This window comes from Dermacentor variabilis, chromosome 5, assembly GCF_050947875.1.
Source record: "Dermacentor variabilis isolate Ectoservices chromosome 5, ASM5094787v1, whole genome shotgun sequence".
Lineage (NCBI taxonomy): Eukaryota > Metazoa > Arthropoda > Arachnida > Ixodida > Ixodidae > Dermacentor > Dermacentor variabilis.
In genome coordinates this window covers 122,064,763-122,087,658 of record NC_134572.1, presented here as the reverse complement: position 1 = coordinate 122,087,658, position 22,896 = coordinate 122,064,763, and the positions used below count along the sequence as shown (strand labels likewise).

The window sequence follows — 22,896 nt, the reverse complement described above, 5'->3', positions numbered from 1 at the left end:
TATTTCATCATGGCTACCATGATGTTATACCTGAGAGTCAAGGTCCAACAAAACGCCTACGCTCAGAATTAATTGGCTCTGCTGCTTACAGCCAGTTAACAACGTTAGCCCAGGCACTTGGTTCATCTGCCAAGCGCAGTAAATCTCGTTGGCTGTTCACCTGGTCAGTACGGAAATTGCTGCTGGTTCGTTTCGGCGTTTCAGCACCATATATATGTATATATATGTATATATATATATATATATATATATATATATATATATATATATATATATATATATATATATATATATATATATACATATATATGTATGTATATGTATATATATATGTATATGTATATATATGTATGTATATGTATATATATGTATGTATATGTATATATATATGTATATGTATATATATGTATGTATATGTATATATATATGTATATGTATATATATGTATATATATATATATATATATATATATATATATATATATATATATATATGCTTAGACGCATCAGTGGGACAACTCAAACAGAGGGAGGTACTTGCGCAGCACTTACATATTCCTAACGTCCTTTTCTTTTACTTGTCTACATTGGCTCGCTGACTTTACTCAATTTTTGTTGCACGCTCTGTCTGGGTGCCATAATGTTTTCCTACTCACAGGGTAATTTTAGAGTGATTGTTTTGCAGTATTAGCTTGGATCAGTTTACATCTGAATACAAGACATCCGTTTGAAGTAGTGACATGTGGGCAGAATCAGTTTGTCCGGAGGGTTCTCCCCCAACTCATTACACTTGCGTTCCTTTTCTAATGGTGAAAGAAGGATCATTCAAAGGAAGCCACCGCGTTGATTAAACGACCCACACCCTGTCTTCTTCTTCCTTTGGAATTTTTTTCTTGTTGCTTTCTTTTCAGGTCACCGTTTTTGGTCCCTCTCGCTCTCTCTCTAACCGTTGGTCAGCAAATATATGGTGGTATGCGGTTAAGCAGGATGTATCCGGTTTCTTTCCTGTCTGCAAAGGCCGCTGCTATGAGAAAGGAATGCAAAAGCGCTTGTGTGTCTAGCGTTTTCTGCAAATTAACCCCATAAGGTACCGACCTAGGTCTAGCTGGTCTTCCACTTGGAATGGGAAACAGCGCGTAAGACGAGCATGAAAAAAAAACAGGACAGCGCATGTGTAGTCGATCTACCTTTGTCCTTGTCTTAGGAGGTCTTTCCTCTTCCATAAAAAAACTCCATGTGACCAAATTATTTTCTTTGCAGTGACATACACTTCTCATCACACGTCTTCATTCCTATACCGTCATACATTGCCTTCGTCCTGATGACGTCGTTGTGCCCACATGTGACGCTGGGCATCTGTCTGATCTAGTGGTTGCATTTACGTAGATCTTGTGAACGCGATATTACATAAACACAATTTATTGCATAATGTTCCAGTTACCAACCTTGGGGTGCATAAAAATAAACATTTCATGACATTACACATTGCATAGGATGAAAGCAAGCACTATCCTATGCATCATCGTTGCTTGTATTGAAGCTTCGCATTACGTAGATTCCAATGTGTGCATTGCTTGTGCGTATTCGTTCGCTCGTGCAAAATGTAACAACTGACGTGTACACAGTCAAATGCAGTAATTTGTTCTTTAATGGAATAAAGAAACACTTAACGCGTACATAATGGTGCACGTGCAAAAAACCCATCCCAGCACACTTAGAGGAAGCTTTAGCTCGGGTGCTAAAGCTTCCTACGTGTAATACGTGTAAAAGGAGAATTCATTTTTCTCGGAAACTACTGCACCAAATTTGACGAGGTTTATTGCATTTAAAAGAAAAACTTAAGATCTATTGACTGTTGGTTTCGAATCTTGGAGTTAGGTCGTCAATGTTTAATTAAGCATTAGCAAAAATCGAAAATTTTCAAAGAACGTAATTATCAGGTTTACAACTCCGTAACTCAACAACGAATAACGATAATGCACTTCTGTGAATTCTATCTAATAGTACATATAAAGCAGACAAAATTGATATGTTACACACGAATATAAAAAAGTTTAGTAGTAGGGAAATGGAACTTTTGCAGAACCCTGGTAACGAACGTAAAAAATTCACATAAGATGTATAATGACATACCGAATTTGTCCGCTTTCAATGATCTAATGGATGCTGTTGACAGAACCGCGATCTCAGTTCTTTATGCAGAGTTATGAATTTTTAAACTTTGTGCTTCTATTTCTTTCAAACGGTCAAATATTTGAAAATTTCTTTATGAAAATTTAAGCCTTAAATCGAAATTCCACTTGCAACATTCACTAGAATTTAACTTTGTCTTTCAAATGCAACAAATTTAGTTAAAATCGGTCCAGTGGTTATCTCATAAAAAACGCTTTGCGGTTTACATGTATTTGAATAGGCCGCGTCGAAGTTGGGCCCGAGCTAAAGCTTCCTCTTAACGCCCAACAGCAGTAAAACGCAAGAAATGGGACCTCCCTGGTCCCGTTTCTCGTGTTCAATCAACTGACAACATTGATCGATTCTGAGTCTCAAAACAATGGATCTATGGGGCCGAAAAGGTTGCTGCCAGGCCTGCACTATACGAACGCCTCTGTTCCGGCAGCGCATTGCTTTTCTGATGAGCCTCGCGGACAGCTAATCAATAACGTGACACTGTGTCCTGCTGTGGCGACGTGCCCTGCATTTATCAATAAGCCCGCTGGCTTTCCGAGGAAACAGCTTAACCGGCTTTATTTCCTCACCTCAGACGTTCCAATGAAGTTCGCAAAATACTCTCTTCGGAGACAATAGTTTATCGACGTGCGAATCTTGTTCAACGAAATATACCCCAGAGAACTATCGATTCAGTTACGAAAACTGTCGTTGCACTACTTTTCGTAGGGCTCAGTATAAGGCATTTTAAACTGCAATCGTGGCTTCCTTCTGCAAAAAGCGTCGTGATCATTTCACGTGAACTCCACGTTATTTCGGGTGTCGCCCTAAAAGATAGGATTATTTAGGATCAAGAGAGGCGGCGCGACAATCTTCGCCACTTCTCTTCCGAACTGTACAAACTTACAGTTCCCAAGCCTGTCCTCGGCTCAAAAGCGTCGTGAGGGTTCGGTCGGCCACCTTGTGCAGTGCTACATAAGAGTGTGGGAAACCCTAGTTACAGAGTTTTACATACACCCTATGGCCATGTTTAACTATCGGCGCTTTTCCTATGGTGCTTTTCCTATCGTAAGTTTCGGTTCGCCTATTGGAGTGACAACGTTGCAGAGCTCATCGATATGATATAGCCATCGAATAGGCGTTGTTCTTAAAGAGAAAACGTTTTCACTCAATTATCAATATGTCTCGCTAGATAGTCGTTCGAGATGTTTGCCGGCCACTAGAAACCTCTTATTGCCGACCTTCACGGCGACATCTGAAATGACAATATATATGACCCAGCATATATGACCCAGCATATGACTGATGTTCATGCTCTTAGATTTCTTCTTGCGCGATTATCTCACCTTAGCATGTTCTATGGACCTTATTTATTTTTATTCTTGTTGCGTAGAATACTAGCATTCGCCGCTGTTTGGTGACTCAATCTGCTGGTACAATCATTTCCACACATACACACGCAAAAAAAGAAAAGGAAACACGGGAAGGAAGAGGTGGAAGGGGAGGGCATTTACCGAATATGGTCATGTGCTGGTGCCTTGCGTCCTGGCCAGCGAGCGAGGTCACAACGCAGGTGTATTTGCCGCTGAGCTCCCAGGTGGGCCTCAGAATGCGGATGGCGCGGTACTGCGAGTACGCGTCACGAGAGTTCACCGAGAACGTGTCGTCCAGGCGTTGTCGTAGCACTCCGAACGCCTCGCGGACCCCCATCTCTGGTATCCACTGGTACACGGGCTCCGCGCCGTCGTTGAAGAACCACTTAACCACCAGCTTGAGGTCGTTCTCGTTGTACACGTACTCGCAGTCGAGAACAGCGGGCGTCTCGGACCCATTGCGCACCCAGCGCGGCACGATTAGGCGTCGAATGGTCACAGCCCGGCAGAAGCCTGTGCAACGAACAAACATGTTTTTCTTTTTTTGGGGCGGGGGCGAGGTTTTTTGGGTTATAACGAAGGCCTACCGACAAAGGACGAAACGACCTTAAACGATATGAATAAATGCGACATGTACTCACGTGTAACATAACAGAAATTCGCCGAAACCTTAAAATGACACTGATGAGAGACTGTAAGTCAGGTTATCCTAATAAAGCATTCTTTCGTGCTCCGTTTTTGTTTATTTGTGGTAACAGGCTGAATAGTGTTAGCGGAACTGAAGGTGAAGTTATGATTTTTCAGGTTACGTGTGGGGTCATAAATTTTAAAGTACTTTCTTGTATTTGGGTCATTGTGGCTTAAATAAAGCATGGAAGCTCTTTAAGTAGGAGGGGGGGGGGTACTTCTCTGTTGGAATATAATGTAGCTATTTATAGATACAAACTTAACTAGGCCCAAGCAGATGCCGGCTTAAGTATTGACGTCATGGCTAGCTGATGCGCAAACGTCAAGCCGGTTTCATCCACTGTCATATATTTCGTCCTGTTTTCTAGCTTACAGAGCAAATTTGTATGGTACGACTGCAATTTTTGATGTCGTAGAATAATAATTTATTAATACAGCTATTTATTTTTGACTTTATATCAACTTTAACAATCATAATTGGACGTTTTGTCATCGCGTACATAAACAGCGGACAACGTGTTCTTTGACGAGTTGGTGCTTTGATACCACAAAAGTTTTCATGCCCATTCTTCGTATTCAACTTTTTCAACACAATTCAACTTAATTGGCAATATAGCTGAGATCGAAAGCTTGTGTTGATGGCGAATAAAATTGGTGAGAAAAGTATAACAATTCTCGCTTCCCCTCCTAAGCACCTAAGGGAGCAAATGCCAGCGAAAAAGAAGAGATAATGAAAGGCACAAAGATTACAGTGCGCAATAAACTTTGGGCCTTAGTTCCACCCATTCCTGAGATCTTAGGTTATTTCTTTGTCACTGCACAGCCTGTACGAGGTGTCAGCATTCATTGCCCGTTCGTTTCTTCAAATGGTTTTGTGACCATTTCTAGAACTTCATAAGGCTAACGTGTCATCATTGATGGCGAAAACGCCGCGTAAACCTTAATGTTACCTCAAATTATTGCTCCTTGTGTTTCTAGCCGTAGTGGGATTCTGGGCAACCATCAAGTCGATCACATCGACTGCTGCATATCCCAGTTGAACTTTGAAATCTGAGATGCGACTAGGGGGCTTCGTGTAGTCGTCAACTAAAACGGCAAAGGAAACTTGTAAAGTTGTAAATTGCCAGAATGGACTGAAAACAGGAGGCAAGGGTACGTATTATAAAAACAGGCTCTTTTACAACATCTCATGATGAGCTGTTTGGGTTGGCTTGAGGCTTTCCTGATGCTGCAATATATATATATATATATATATATATATATATATATATATATATATATATATATATATATATATATATATATATATATATATATATATATATATATATATATATATATATGTGTGTGTGTGTGTGTGTGTGTGTGTGTGTGTGTGTGTGTGTGTGTGTGTGTGTGTGTGTGTGTGCGTGCGTGCGTGCGTGCGTGTGTGTTATGACTCATTGAACCTATTCCCTGTAAATAGGGGACTTGTACCACCACGAACGTATTATTTGCGTAAAGTTCAGTCACGTTATCCTGCTAATATCTCGTCGGTTCCTAATGTTCGTTACCCCAATTGGCCGCCACTCGTTCTTGAGAAAAGCGTTATCTTCTGAGTTGCTCTGTAATTACAAAGCGCGTGCTTCGCCAACCTGCAATCGTCAGCTCGCCGAGGCGCACTTCTCTCCCATCTGTGACGCTGGCGAACTTCATCATCGACCCGAAACCCTGTTGACTGGTTCGCGTGACAAGCAGCGCTAAGGGCAGAAGCGGCTGGCACGAAGCGCAAACAAGACATGCAATCCTCGAACAGACGTGACGCAGCGCGAAATTAATCCTTTATATGGGACGCCCCGGTCACGCGAAGAGGCAAGGGATGATGCAAACGCAGGTCCAAAAAGACGCAACGACAAAAAAAGAGAGAGAATAATAAACAACTAGAAGACAAACACAGCTTCACGTCTGGCTGCACTCTGATGGCGGGCACGTATAACTCGTACACCGGCGGCTGCACGCAACCGCATCCCGTCGAGCCGCTTTGCTTCTTTCTAACCCTTTTTTTCTGCGCAAAGAAAAAAGAAACAAAAATGAAAAGAATGGGCCCCGCAAATGGTTGTAACGTCGCGCCAGGCATTTCTCATTTTTCTGGCATGTCGGCGATAACAAAGGCGACAGAGGAGGTGGAGATAAAAGCTCCGGTAGGGGGCCGGCAGAATATTGAATGACGTGTTCCAAGCCCTCCCACGAGCCATATCAATCACGTCGATCTTAGCAACGCCCATATTACAGCTTCGGGCCTCTACGCCGGCGCTCCCGTAAGCTTGCCCGTCAAGAGGAGTCTATTTGGGCGACGCCACGAAAGAAAGATGGCGGAGGAGTCTCGAGGCGTCAGCGCACGAGTGGAAGATTCGGGAGCCGAGAAAAACAGCCCTAATCCGCTTCAGGCTGTGCATGCGCAATCGTGCGCACCAAATTAGTGCGTTGAAAGCGAAAACATTGGTGGGTATGTATAAATGTCTAGCGTACATCTTGAATTTCTGGCTGGACCTGTGCAGCAAACTTGAAAATTTTGCGTACGCTTTTCCTGTTTTTGAAGAAGTATTTGTAGGTGGATGGCTAGGTATTTTCTTTCTGTGTCAGTGCTTCGCTTTGTAACTGGTTCAACTCTTCCGTTATTTCTTACAATGTTTACAGCAGGCATATATTTCAAGTGACTGGATAGGCGCTTTTTATTTATGGTGTAGACAGCAAATAGTTCCTGTACTCCCATAAGATATATAGAGTTATTCCATGAAGCCCACATTATGTACACATGACAAAACTCACTAAAGAACACAATTCTTGCTTCTTTCTGCAGCTGTACGTTTTTTCACAATTCTGATTAAGACAGAAATGTGATGAAAGCAAATGTCAGCTGGACGGAATTAATCAGTCTTTGAAGGCAATAATTCAACGGCTCCCTTTTGCTCCTTGAAAACTAAGGCAGCGGTTCGATCTCCTGAACAACGTATCGTAGCTCGAAGATAGAAGTGGTGGTTGTGGGGGTTAGGGAACAGGCGGGTTATGCCTGGCGCTTGAGGCCGGTAATTGCTGGTCGTGTAATGCCTGTAGCGCCTTTTTCCCACGAGTGGAAGGCGCAGTGTTTTTCAGCAGGAGGAGGAAGAGAAAAGCAGACGGCTGGGAGGTTAACCAAAATAACGTCCGGTTGGCTACCCTACACCGGGGGAATGGGGAAAGGGGAGAACAAAGATGACATTGAGAGAGATGAGGGAAGAAAAGAAGGAAATTAGCGACGAGTTCGCTGACGCGTGTGCTCTTATAGTAATTGACCTAACATTTTTACAGTCTGGTAGCCTTGCGGGAACACAAAATATTTCTTACAATCATGTGAAAATTGTCTTCTCTGCAAGGTGTCACTTCGCAGTATAGTGCTGGCAGAGCTGCATGCAATGTTCAGTATCACCCAACCAATTGAATATAGGTCCCGCATAACCATAAAAATTGCTGCAGCATTTCTCGCTGCAGGCGAAATACTTGCATTTCCTTCAGTGACAAATTAATTTCCCGACGCCCACCAGTGGGAGCGATACGCAACGCGCTATCTTAGTGTCTCTGTATTTTCTGTGCGCTTCACCACTAAAATGAAATCGTAACATGCCCAACCATACGTTCTTTCATAGTGACTCACTATCCTTGAGCTTTTGAGCCTGAGATAGTGGGTTCAGTTCCGGTCGCAGTGGCCTCATTGGTATGAAGAGGAAACACAAAAAAATCCCCGTGTACTTATATTTAGGTGCACGTCAAACAGCCCCAGTTAGTCAAAAATAATTCGACGTCTGCACCCCCCCCCCCCCCCCACACACCTTCCTACGGCATATCCCAGTTCCAAAACACGACAGCAAATTTCAATCTGTCCCATTTTGGGACGCTCTGTTGTCTAACATTCTGTAGCTTTGATCTATATTAAATTAAAAAAAATTGACAGAGAGCTGTTTAATGCTATGTAAATTTATTAGTTCAGAAAAGTAAAAGTGAAGGGAAGAAATAGAAAGTTTTCAGCCTGGGATTCGAACTTGTGATTTACGCTTCTGAACCCAGAATTTAGCACTGAACCACGCCGAACGTGGCTGTACTTCTACATTTTGACCATGTCAACACTAAGAATATCTGTCTGCGCTGATGTTTAGATTCGTATTTTGAGAGCCAAGGTGCGCTCTCACTCTGCCACGTCAAGTGGCCCTTCTTCAGAAGTGCAAAAGTGTTCTTACTATTGCGAAGTACTCCGTGAAATGCTATAGTATATCGACTTTGCTTTAGGATATTTGTATCACTTAAGAAATTCATAAATAAAAAACAGTGACCGGGGAAACTGTTAGGGTTGCTACTGCTAATTTGGACAGCTGTCTCTCGCTCCCTACATTTTTGAGCGTGCATATAATTCGTGTATTAATTGCGAAATAGCTACACAAACATTCGCGGGTAAGTTATCATTTAGAGGCCGAGTACCCGATCCTCACAGAAGCGCTTGTGCCAGAATACCGACACCCGAGCGAGACAGATATTCACGCAACATTGTGGAACATCCCAAAACTTCTTTTACACTTTACAAAACCTTGTGCCACATTTCTGCGAAATGAACTAATGTGTCAGCGTGTGTAAGTCGTCAGGCCTGTGTGGCTCGTCTAACAAAATAAAGCGAAATGAATGCGGACCCGTTACCGCAGATGCTATGGTTTCAAGCACCGGCCCATTTTGAGAGGCCGGTAGGGCGGTTGCTGGTGCCTCGTCGGGGCGGCCAATTGCGACAATTGGAAACGTCGACTTTAACATCGGTGTCGGGGCTATCAGCATTGCCGTATTTAGAGAACTCGCCATTGAATGCTGCGCAAGAGAAAAGTGCAGTGTGCACCACCGATGTGAAACTGACATGCAAATTTAAACCGTCGTGACGGAAACCGCTTCCATCGCGGCGTCAGAACTTATGCCGCTGCGACAGAAAGTGGCAGAGTTCTAACGCCACGACAGAAAGTGTCTGCTGTCGCGACAGAGAATTCCTGTTGCAACGTCAGAACGGCTGTCGCAATACAAAGATGTTGTCGCGACTTGAAAACTCTTGTTGTCGTGGCAGAACGTTTCTGTTGCGACTTCGGAACTCTTGGTCGTCGCGACAGAAGGTTTCTGTTGCGACTAAAGAATTTCTGTCCTAACTTCACAAATGCCTGTCGCAGCAACAGAAACGTCAGGAGTCGCAGTCGTCTGCAGTCGCGGCAGACGTATCTGTGGTTGCGACAGAAATTTCTGTTGTCTTTTTCGACTGGAGAATGCGTCCTAATAAGGTTGCAATTATGGCGAGTAAAATCCCAGGATAAATTATCATGTGAGGCATATAGCCAGTGATGGAAATGTCCGAAGTACATTGCACCAATGCGAAGGATTCGAAATTGACTACCACCTTGTTTCACCCGTTTGTTTATAAATGACTAGAAGCGCTCCACCTTGCCATTACATTATGCATGGAATATACATCAGACATACTTATTCGGTAAGAAAGAAAAACAGCTTAGGGTAGCAAACATTTTTTTTCAGTTACCAAATTATGTACATCCTATCGCGAAAAAAAAAATCAATCATAAAGGCTGCCAACGGCACATTAGCCTTAATTATTTTTTGACAGGCTGTACCTCCAGCGTTAGTCAGTATGGATTCACGGTCGGAAAGCATTTCGTCTAACTGACCAATGTTTTGACAGCATTGATTGATGTCGAAAAGTTGACGTTCGTTCCTGGAAAAGCAAACCTACTTGTGCTTTATTCCCAATCTTCACAAGGCTTGCGATAACAGTAGTTATTACAATATTTAAAAGAACATTACAAGAAAAACAAAGCTAGACACACGTTTCCGAAGGATCATTAGGGAAAACGATGGCTTTCACTTTGCAAACCCGAAGTTACCGCCAGTTCATTTACATCTCATTATTCAAAAGCACTTCCTTTAGATAAAGCAAGCAAGAGGCGAGAGAAGCTGTTAGACTTGAAACGAAACAGGTACCTGCGCTTTATTCAAACGTTTACTTCGATTGAGCGTTATGTAAAAAAAAACTGCAAAAAGCTAACAAAGCATGCCAAACGTTTTCAGATGGACAGGCGTGCCAAGTTTTAGACTGGACGAAAGCTACCTAAAGGTGCTTTTCATTTTTTTCATATCCAGGTATGTATACGTAGACCGCCGGTGGTAAAATTCTGTGCACCAAATTTATAGCGAGTGCTCTGCTAGACCTTTATGGTTTCTGCTGCTCATCTATGCCATGCATATGCAGACAGTATTTGGCGACAGTTTACAGATTTCAAATTACAGAATTCGCAAAACTTCAAGTCGACACTATCCAAGGTTGCAGGCGTAGCTATCGTGCTCTAGCACTTCATTTCTCGCCTCGTTATTTCGGCGGTAAAGTCTCGTCTGAGAGGCAGCTTTGTTTAGCCCCGCGCGCCATCTGCGGGCATATTACTACAGATGTCCTAACGGTTCGAAATGTGATCCAAGGAATGTGCCCTTACTGTTTCTCCACGTGAGCCTGTGACGTAGTGCAATATATTAATCAATGCGCAAACGTTGATGTGTGTAAGGTCAAACAAATAATAACTTACGCATTTAATTATTAGAAAGCGATAGAGATAAACATATTTGGCGGATTACGTGATGTGAATAAATTAGAGAACTGGCACGTATGCGATAAAGCCAGCTGGCGCGAAACGTGGATAATTGGACATCACTAGGAGCAAGCCTTCGTACTGCTGTGGACATAGACGGCCACGGTGGCTGCTGCTGCTGCTCATGATGACGAAGAAGAAGATGATGATGATGGTGATGGTATTGAAAATTTTGAATGTAATAATAACCAGATGATGAATTGATAGACATCCTTCATGGAGCCCTCATGAGACCTCAGTGAAAAATAAAACGGTTGACAGGTATTTGTCGCGTTTCCACGCTCTTGTCTGAGTGAACTGAGAAACATCCGCGAGCGCTGCTATGAGTAAGGTGTTATTTTTCTTGGTTTTGTGCGGTACAGCTTGCCAACACTAACCAACGTAATCAAAAAAGGCAAATTCCCTGATTATCCACATTTCTCTGGCTCTTCTTCGAAGCGCGTCAATGACGGAGGCAGCTATCGGAATTCCTACAGACCACCTTCCCAAGACCCATATCCGAGTTGAAGCCTTAACGGTACACATAATACAACTTGACCGCACTCCTCGCCACCATATGACCTCTCTATATACGTACAGGCCACGTAGCCCATTCTGCCGAAGGGTAACGGCACACCGTTGAGGTATTGCCATCGGGCTTTACGCCTCCCTCGAGAACTTTAGGCATCTCCAGCCAACCCCCCCCCCCCCCCCCCCCCGATAAACTTCACAATGCCTTTGTCCGAGGATATGCATATGTATTGTCGCTGGCTCTTAAACAGATTATATTTGTAACCATACGTGAGAGAGAGAGAGAGAGAGAGAGAACCTTACGTGAGAAGTACCAAGACAATACTCACTCCCGTATATGCACCGAAGTCTTCGTCCTGCCTGAACGCTTCATAACGCCGCAGTCTTATCCTCGCAAAAACCACTAACCTAGTAGAAAAGTTCTGACGCGATCACATCTATGCCAGCCTAACATGCAGCGCTTGGCGACGCACTGCACTGTATTGCTGATGAACTGAGAAATCGATTTTCAATTTTCTGCGACTCTAAAGTCGCACTGCAGTGTTCACCGATAGGCTTGCGGCGCGATGCACATTAACCGGTCTGTGTCTGAAACTACAGGCCATACGGCTCCTGCTCAGAAAGGGCACCATGCAAATTTATTATATGCCATACCTTGTCACTGTGGCATTATCGGCTACGCACGAGAAGATGAAGTTGCTTGTTCAGCCAACGAAGAAGACCACCACAATCAATGTCGATTTCTAGGACAGAGATTGCAAGGAAGCTTTATTTGCGCACCAATGCATATGTGGCATGAGCGGACCCCGTATTTGGCACGACCAAGTGTATACCCTAGATCTTAACTAAAGCTTTCGGTTTCCCTCCGGACTTCCCCTAAGACACGCTGGTGCTTTGTTTACGCTATGGGTGGGCGCGCATGGCGTTTACCGATGCCTACGCTTTCCGCATAAATATGGCTCACACAGCAGCCTGTAGCCACTGCGGTGACTTGAAAGCAAAAGCCCGTATGTTCTGCTGGTACCTGAAGAACGGTGTGCTCTCAGTCAGTTGGACCATTGGCCTCTCTCAAAAGAAATAAGTCTACACCATCGACGGAATTTATCATCACACAAGAAAGCCGGCAAGCTCTATACTGCGCTTCTTGTGGTCGTGCTTTGTGAGCAGCTCCAACTGGAACGCCCTTTCTATTTTTCAGCGAAGCTGTCTATGGCTAGCCAATTCATCCGTGCGTACGTCCGTCCGTCCGTCCGTCCATCCATCTGTCTCTCTGTCGGTCGCCTGTACGCAGAAAACTCCTCCGGCGCAACTCCATGCGCATGCGCGAAAAAAAAGAAGGCGCGCGATTAGCCAACACCACCTAGACAGCACAAGGCTTGTTTACGACGCCCCATGAGATTACAAACGCTACCTGGTTCAAAATTTTCATTGACAAGGCTGGCATGATCAAAGAGGTGACGTGAAAATCACTGTTGCCTATTCGAGAGCATCCCCATTAGATTCTATAGCAGTCGGGTCGGGTAACATGACGTCATGGATCGGAGTGAAAAGGCCTTATGCTATCTAAGTGGTTTTGTATTAGCTGCACCAGTTGTGACGTCGTCGCTTTCCGTCGCAAGCGAGCGCGCGCGCAGCAGTTTCTCTCCGGCCACGAAATATGTAGGCCACGTGTCATACGTACTCCCTAGGAGCAGGCAGCTTTCGATCAGCAACGTCGCTAGCAGAACCGGGAACAAGCTCGTCTACACCGTGTCGATGCTGCCGCCAGGGTACAAGAACGGCCTCGTGCAGCAGCAGCAAGCAGCAACTGTGTACTCAGGATTCGGCAAACTACCAAGCCGCCCTTTAACAAGCTGTCGGAATTAACCCAGTAATAAACACCGGGGCTGCGCGTTCAACTTCGCTGAATAGCCATCTATACCGAGTGCTTGGGCGCAGATTTTTTCTTTTATCTCTCCTTTACTGCCCTCAATTTCAATGCTTACTTCCTCACCCCGTTGCTGCGTAAGAAACCGCAAGATTAATCATTAATCATGGTCTTTCTCTATCTCACAGCCATTTTCTCTGAGCCGTAGATAAGCGCCAACCTCTCAGTCTTTTAATATTTTTCCCCGACTGTAAGAAGCATACTCAGAAACGCTTTCCAAAGTTACAGGCTAGGAGTTGTGAAACCATTTCCTTTGAAGCGATTAGTCAATCTTCGACCACATGGTTATGCCCGCAATAATGACGCATCCATCACAACTGCTATGAGCAAATGAGGTAGTACGTGAAGCAGCAGAGATCATTTAAAAATACACTTAATAATGTGAATGCATTATATGCCCCATGGAGTGGAAAATCCGTCGAGCGTCTGGTGTTAGCAATCGATGGTACCAAAACCCACGCGGCTTTGATGACGTCACGATCCAAGCGCTGGACCAACACCACCGAGATAGCGTGGACCTGCTGCGGCTCGCATAGTGAAATCCCATGATCAGCCACGGCGTCGGTCGAATGTCATCGGCACCAACAATTTTTACTTTGCCAAATTCGAAAATTTATTTGAATCACGTTCAAAACTGACCAGTCCCACTCCTGAAATGTACTTGGCCCACTTTCAAAATTGACTTAGCCCACTCCCAAAATTGACTTGGCCCACTCCCCAAAGTGACTTCGCCTAATATAAAAATTGAGTTGACTCACTTTCATAACTGATCTGGCCCCCTCACAAATTGGACTTTGCCCAGCCCTAAAGTTTCTGTGACCCACCTTCATAGTTGACTTTGTCCACTTCAAAAATTAAGTTAACCCACGTTCAAAATGACCTGGCCCACTGCCAAAATTTAGTTGGCCCACTCTCAAAATTTAGTAGGCCAACTCTCAAAATTCACTTGACCGACTCCCTAAACTGACTTGGCACGCACCCAAAATTGACTTTGTTCAATTCGAAATAGAGTTGACCTACGTTCAACACCGACCTGGCCTAGTCCCAAAATCGACTTGACTCACACTCAAATTTAAATGGCCCACCCTCGAAATTAACATTGCCCAATTTGAGCACATGACCAAGTGAAAATCATCGCGCCGGAAGGTTCATAGTGCGTTCATTCAATGCACGTAAGGAAGCATAAGCGTCTCTGTAACCTTTGTATGCTAGGCCTTGTGCGCCTCGAGACAGAAACGCAGCAGCTAACTCTACGCAGAAATTGTGCGAAGTTGTACCACCTTCATGATCGGCCTTAGGTTGATCACGATTTAACATTTCTTCGCTCGAGTACAAATGCCATCTTCGTTTTAACATAGACCACATGACGTAGACATAGGTACCTATGACAGTGTAACACTTGCACATGACGTAGACATAGGTACCTATGACAGTGTAACACTTGCATATCACGTCACAATCCGTGCATCTCTTGCTTACGACCATTCACTACGTATGTAGAACCCGACAGCGTTGTAAAATTTTGCGTCAAACCAAGTGCAATAGCAATCATACCGTTTCCGCCACACACTCGTTGTCACCGTCGTTGTCCCCTAGCTGCTGTTGTCACACACAAGCACGGTCACGTCATGCGCACTGCTCGATTTGCACAAACACGCTAGTGCATTTGGCAATGCTACCTGCATGATATGATACCTGCATTATGCTTCGCATAACATCGACCCAAACATTGCATGAGGTGAATGCAATTCTTTTTTTTTATTGCGCGCTGCTCTAAAATGGGTTACTGTAGAACGCTGAATAGCGACCGGTTTAGCGAATCACTGATACATGTAAAATAAACATCACTCGTCCAGCAGGTACACACAAGATGTGGCGACAAGTTCTATATAGATTAACAAGCAAGCAAGTACGCCTAAAATCATAGCACTGTAAAAGGCCGGAATTACTCGCTGCTCGGAGTGTTTCACGAATGTCTTAATCTCTGCGATTATCTAACCATCCTTTTGATATCAGCCTTCACAAAACAGTAGCACGAAATTTAGAAAAAAGGGGACATCCGATCAATTACCTACCCAACAGCGTGAAATTTCGTTTATGTTCGTTTATGTTGCTTAGAAACAATGCAAGCTTTATCGCAAATGAAAAAAAAAACATCGTACAGTGTACACAGAGCTGTAGGATATTTAAGCAAACGAATAAAAGAACCCGAAGCGAAGTGAATCAGTTACACGTCACACATTCTTCATGCAACAATACGCCAGTTCACAGAGAATAGTAGAACGTCAGCACATTCTCATGTTACGCAGTTAGGTGGAAGACAACACCCAGAAAGGAAATATGGATCGGAAGGTTTTTATGCTTGTCTATTGAAGCTTGAATGCGCTGTCGCCGTAGACAACGAAATAAGGTCTCAAATTCGAAGGACAAAACCGGGAAAAAATAAGCATTAGGTAACTGACTGGCAAGATACTCACCCTCTCAAAAGAGAGAGCGAATCAACTCGATTTTCTGTTCTCTGTGCATTGGACAAGTGATGCAAAATATTCGCAGTCACCACACTATTTCGGGCCTCCATTCAATATAACACAAACCTAATTTTATTAAGACTGCCGCTTTAGTTTTGTTTGTCGTCTTAATTCAGCACCACAGACAAAAACAATCGAATGTCTGAAGGTTGACTATATTTATCCTTGTGGAATTACGGCTTGCAGAGAAAGGGATAATGCCTTTACATCGTGCGATAAGTTAGTGAGGTTTGCTAGCCGATGAATAATTGTTTTCCTGTTTTATTTTGTTGGACGTGAATCACATTTTCTATTTTCCGCCATGCATTTGTAAGCGTGAGCTTGCAAGCAGGACAGCATAATTCTTTGTCCTGCAGTGCGCATAAAAGATGATGATCATGATATAGTGGTATCACGTCTACACTGTTTCAAAAAGTACATTTATATCATATTTCATCAAATTCCATATAAGCGATATCTCACCTGCTGTTGATTCCAGTTTGTGCAGGCCAATTATTTTTGCCTACCCACCTGGAAAAACGAGCTCGTCTTTCCACGGTGACATCGCCCTATTATTGGACAATCCTTTCCCGAACTCCGGCTTTTACTGCGAGAGCTACAATCGCCTGCGGCAAAGCAAAGAGCGAGTTAGCTAAAGGGACGCCACTAGCTGCGTTTTCTGTTCCTCTCCGCTTCTTTTCTCTTAGCCACGGTTGGCTCTGTGCCCAGATACACACACACAAAAAGAAGCGATTCATGTTTTCTTATACCTTTGCATCCCCACGCGGGCACCATTAAGTTCACGAATGAGACACCCTTTGTGCGGGAAAACAAAGGCTCTGCCGACTATTTGCGGAGCTCGCGCTTCTCCTCGGAAATGGCACCGTAGCAATGAACAAACAAAACCCGCGCAGTTCGAAGGAACTGACAAAGTCTTGGTATAGAGACTGCAATTTGCCACCACTTCCTTTTGTTTACGCCTGCGTACCGACACCGCCCGGCTTCTACGTCGTACATGCTCTGTGTGTACGTCTTTTATACTGAGAGTCAAAGCTGTTGTGAACTCAAACAAATCGATCTTGGTATGCTCGGGAAACGGGGCCAGTGGCTGCCATTATATCGGATGACTCAGCTAACGTTAGCCTAGCTGTTCATGGAAAGAATGAAGTTTAAAAATGCACGGCGCGAGACACTATCTTAAGACCTATGGTGTTTGGTCTTCAGGTAGGTTTTACTATTGGATCTTGCGCCGTGTTCTTTAAATATTCTTCTGTTGTTGAACAGCTTAGCTAGCTGGGACACGCAGTATAGTACCGACCTCTGGCACACAAACAATGAAAGTTAACTTCTGCAGTACGCATTGTTAGAACTTTGTAGACTGTGTTGCTGTTATTGGGTAGTCTGATACAGGCTTGATTGACGTCGTTCCCAATGCGCAACGCGCATATCGCGCTATTTCACTTAAAAGCACGTGCTCTGCATATCGATCTAGCTTGGGGAGATACTATTAAGTGATGAGCAGTCGAGCAAGGCTGTAACTAGGGTTTGACCTCGGTGCTCTTGGGCCATATTTGTTCCTTGTGCCATTGAAATCCTTCGCATTACTCAATCGATTAATCAATTAGTTATCTGGCGTTGCAGTGCTCGCTCGTTGGTTCGCTCTGTTCGAATACTCGTGTAGTGCTAACAGGACGAGGACACGAAAAGAGCGACTGAACACACAGATCCGGCACTAACTTACAACACCAATCTTTATTTACATGTTCGTATTTTTTTAACAGGTGTTTACGCATACACTACACGTTTTGTGTCTGGCGTGAAACCAAAGATATAAGTTGCGGTGACCGGTGTAATCACGGGAGTAGCGACCACCGCCATTTCAGGCTTGGTGAGCCGCAGGGCCTCGCCAGTTGTCGCCTCGCGCAATCTATAGTGCCACTGGGCGCGCGCGCTCAGCCTGCGAAGGACGCCGAGCGTTTCGCCGCAGAAACACACATTGAGGCCCTGAGTGAACGAAGACAGCTTTATTTGCCTCTGGCGGCACCCAGCTCTGCACAAACACCCGGGACAGGAGCTTCGCGGACAGCATTGGGGTTGCTCCCCAAAAGGCAAAAGCAGTGAAAAGGGGTCACCGGCACCTTGCTGCAGGAGGATGGTTTCCCGTGACGAGCCTCTAAACGTGTCCCGCACGGCTGCGCTGCGTACTCTCGCGTTGACCAATGGGCTTGCTCATGGGAGTGTAAGGCAGTCTTCCTCAGCTTGAGGCCCTCATGAGTGCGGCTCGGCGTAGTACAACCACTCACTGGCACTGTAGTATAGACACCAAGTAGGCGCTCGTCGTAGGTGCAAGGAACAGTGAACGAAATTAAGTCACAGGGTTACCGTAAGGGCTCCGCGGATGGGAGGAAAAACGTGTACGTGCCTGATGCTGTCCCATAGTCGCCCCTTAGGGTGCTCACCCTGCCGGTCATGCCGATGCGCCGTCGTGTCCTGAAGTCAATGGTGCGATTCCCCGTAACGAAAGGCGAATCGAAACGGTCCACTGGGTTTTCCAGGGCGGGGCGAAAGGTGAGTAAAAGCCCAGCTGCCGCTTCGTCTAAGCGCGGGTGAAAAACCTTGGAGGGCGCTTGTGCTTTGCCTTTAAGAGTAGAACGTGATAGCGTTGTCGGATCTCGTTGACGCCGACATCGACACCCGATATTCTACGACACGAGGCCCGATAAAAAACAATAGTGGGCCGATCCCGACGGCAGTGCAGGGAAGAGTAATGGCTCATTCCCATTTCCCATTAAGGCAAAGGCTACAAGCAGTGACTAATCAATGGCTCGTGCCCCCATAAGCAAGGAAAAAGGAGTTTACGTTTGGGTTTCCGCGTAACAGAATATTTTATCGTAGATTCAAATTGGTTTTTCGTATAGTTAAATTCATGTCCGATGATATCATGTCTGTAGGTCGTGTTCAAGTCAGTCTTTATGAATTTTCTGACGCATTTCACTTTGAGAAATCCAGTTCAGTAATGCCTCGATGCCACGTGCAGGGCTTCCGTCGTTGTCGTTCGGGATGGTTTTCTTCTGAAGGACAACGCCGGCGGCGGCGGACACCGACAGTGAATCCGCATATTCTGCGATATGGGGACCTTATGCTATCGCGTTAAAAGAGAAAGGTGCATGGACGGCAGAATAATCGAACGCCTGTAAGAAAACGACGGGGTGCATATCAAACACCACCAAGTACTTCGCGCTACCTGGACATAAATTGCAGTTCGAAGTGTGCGCCGCCTTTGTTGTTCATGCGACCTTCTTGCATCCTCGCCTTGTATGCACTACGCTTGTGTTCAAAGAGAGCACGGAATGCCTCAGGCCGAAACCAGCACTTCGACGAGGCCATTTGTCGTTAAATGAAATTCCGTCTCCTACCAGCCGTCACGACTTCGAACTTCCACCTTCCTGTGAAGTTCTGACATGTTTAAGCATCTTCCTATCTCCCTTCAGACAACGCCATTGTAGTTCATGTGAAATGTCACAAGAAGGAAAGAAAAAGAAAAGAAGGCGAAGCGATATGCGTGCAAATTATTCATGCGAAAGCGTCAAGTGGCCAATTGAGCGAAAAAAAAAAGCGGCGTCCGTCGTCTGTAGCACCGAAACGGCACTTAAATTCGCATTGCCATTGGTTGCGACGGCCCGTCATGAGCGCGCCTCGAAGGATTTCCCACGTCACAAACAGACTGGGCGAAAGAGAACGCCTGCTGTCTCGCTAACGCGCCTGCTGTTCGACAAGGGGAGAGGGCGTCGCCACAGCGTCACGTCACCCTCGCTCTCTGCACGAGTGCTGCTCGACGGTGCAGAGCCTGGCCGAGCGGGCAAAAAGCAACGCCTTCTGATGCGCTAGCGCGCCAGGTGCAGCATGACGGAGCAGAGTATCGCCGCGTCGGCGGCATGTGGTGTTCGCACCGCAACCTGCTGCTGCTGCTGCTTGCTGCCTCGGGTAGCTCGTACCGCTGTGGTATATTACTCGCCGTGCGAAATTCAAAAGACCGCTGAGCGTTACTCAATAGGGCATTAACGCATCCGCATTCACAACTCATAATAAGTGCTTGGGTGTCCTCGGATGTTTGAAAGCGGCTAGACTTTACTTTTCGATTTTTGGAATGGCCTGGAAATCTGTTCTCCTCCTTGTCGTTTTCATCGCGCACACTTCCTTACCGCGTGCCCACGTGAAATCGCGGTGACATCTGTCGTAGGTCGGAATAAATTCAGGCGTTCTTACGTCCCTTTGTCAGCCGCCTGAGACGTCTGATTATGCCTTTGCGTACTTCAAAGAGACGGGTCGCCGCTCGATGGCTCCTAAAAATATTTATGCACCTTTATTCTCATGTTCACCACTCAAGCGAAAAAAAAAAGGCACTGCGGTAGTTCGGAGGACAGTACACGAGTTCTAGAGCAACGCTGACCCGCGCTTTTGTAGCGTTGTGCTTCATTGAAGGATAAAAGTAACAGGGTAACAGGAACAGAGGAACGTTTACAACGTTTATTGCAAAGAGACTTGCCTATACACTCAGACGTCTCCCCTTATGCTTTCTCGTCTCAATTTTATGGACGTATAGTAATAGGAGCAATTCTTTATGTAATTTTTTTATTGTTTCTGAGGTGGAACATCAAAACGAGCAGCTAAATATGTCCCGTTGGCCCAATCTATGTGACAGCACAAGAGCGGAAAATAAAATTTTGGCATCATTAAATAATTACTGACGTATTGTATATCTACATAATCACGTGTAATTACGAAACAAAGAAATGGTTATTTCTATGTAAAGCTCATCCAGTGATCCCTGTAAAAGATGCCGGTGCAGTGCCAAAGTGTCTAAAGTGCTCAAAAGCACAGCCCGAAGAAAGGCTATGACTGACAATTGCGTAACTGTTGGCGCACACCTCAGGTAATTCAGAGACCGTTTCTTGCACTCACTGACTTTCATATGTAAGTCACGGTCATCTGTGTCCGTCTTTTATGACGCAGACCTTTTTCGTCTGTGATCTATGCGTGGGGAGGAGGGGAGGGGTTGTTGGCACATTTCTGCACTTTCTAATATGTGCGCCTCGAGATCACGCATGACACTGCGGCACCGTTTTCCTGTCGAGCCCTTGTGTACTCATCGTAGTCTCGTGGGGAGCTTATTGTGGCCTTTTACAGCTGTATGCTTCAGTTCCACTAATCACAACAGAACTATGTTTTCACTGTTGGGCTTTCTTTGCGCCTTATATTTAAAGCTTATATTGTTTATTGCTCTCCTATTTTAATATTACATACAGTCACTGCTATGTGGAGAGAGTAGTCATCATTATGAGGGGAATAACTATCCAACGCACGTGTTTGCACATTTGTGAAGCAGTTAATTAGATTCTATACAATTAAATTCAGTGCGCACAAGTGTATTTACTGTCATCCTTTGCAGCTTGTAATTTCATACAATATTTGCGCTTATGTACCACGCAGGTCACCAGTTGATCTTCAACAGTTCGGTCACCTGCAACATGATAAATAATGAATGATATTGTTTCAACCGTCAGAAAATGCATAGTGCGCCACTAACCATTACTTTTTCTTTTTTGATTATTTTTCTCTGTCTCACCTATTGCATCCCTTGCCCCTCCAATGGTACACGGTAGCCAACCGAATATAATCTCTGGTTAACCTCCCTGCATTTGCTTTGCCTTTACCTCTTTCTCTCTCTCTCTCTTTCTTGGTTTCTCTACGTTTACCGTAATAAAGGGGCCCAAAATTATATTATCCTAGTAAATCAAAGGCGCGCGGCAGTTTTGCGTGAATTTGCGGGCTTCTTTCAGGCTTGGAAGAACCGACGAACAAAAAGGTGTATAGGGAATTTTTGAAATGGCACTACTGTTTCTTCATTGTCACTTTCATCTAATTATAATATATGAGAAGTTGATTAATTATTTATACAAATTATCTAATCAGGCGGAATGAAAACAGTCTGAGTATCTTTAAGCTACGGCAAACATTACCTTTGTTCTGTCCAGCTACGTGGCATTCGCATACGTTTAAACTGCTGCTAAAGTGCGCTGGGACGCCCTGTATACGAGTATATCATTCGTCATTAGTTCCTGAACACTCCTGAGGAACATCATAGCATAAATCTTGAAAATAGAAACATGATTAATTCACGTCGACGTACTCCTCGCGGGCAGACAGATACGTAACCAGTTTTATAATTTCAGAAGGTAAACTGGTTGCCTTAACTTCGAATACTAACTTTGAGTGCACTACCATGTCAAATACTTTAGAGAAATCTAGCATGATAACATGAATCTGGCTGCCTTTATGAAACACTTTAGTGAAATCAATAGCGGTGGTTATTAACAGAGTTACAGGCGCGCAACTTCGCCATAACTGACATTGTGTTTAGAAAATATATTTTCGTTCGCTAAGAATTCGTTGACATACCTGGCTATTATATTCTCGAGAATTTTACGGGTACCAAAGGTAAGAAATTTACGAGGATAATCATTTCAGTAATGCAGTCTTGATGAACATTCCTTAAATATACGCGCAACTCCTGCGGTAAGACAGACGTCAGGTAGTGAAACGGTGCCGATGGACTTCATATCCAAAATAAGCAGGGTGCCTTCTTTTAGCTGCACCAAAATTTTTAAAATTCACCTGTGGTATGTGGTATATCTCGAATTTCTAACCATTGATATAAATTACTCAACGAGGCGGCCATTGCTGGTTTGAGAAATGAAATTACTGAATTTAAATATTGACAAAATTAGGCTAATTTACTTTTCACGTAATTATTATACGGGAAGTATTTCGACAAATTATAGCCGCATTCGTGCTTCAATGAATAAAGCGCAAGTCTCGTAAGAAAAGTAACCGAAACATCAGTGCATTTTGTTAAACACTCTAAAAATGAATATTTCTAGAGTGGTGCGGTCCTAAGAATTTGTTACCAGCAAATATGGCTTGCGAATTCACCGGTATAATTCTTTGGTGCAAGTATGTGCCGTGAATTATAAAATT

General features: G+C 44.4%; 1 protein-coding gene across 1 annotated transcript in view; it reads right to left on the bottom strand.

The window, feature by feature from the left end:
• The window catches only part of LOC142583128 (uncharacterized), a 50,397-nt gene that overhangs the window by 17,530 nt on the left and 9,971 nt on the right, over positions 1 to 22,896 (bottom strand). Inside the window, exon 2 of the mRNA XM_075693457.1 lies at positions 3,680 to 4,051. Within this exon, the coding sequence (XP_075549572.1) occupies positions 3,680 to 4,051 (372 nt within the window). The remainder of the gene's footprint in view (positions 1 to 3,679; positions 4,052 to 22,896) is intronic.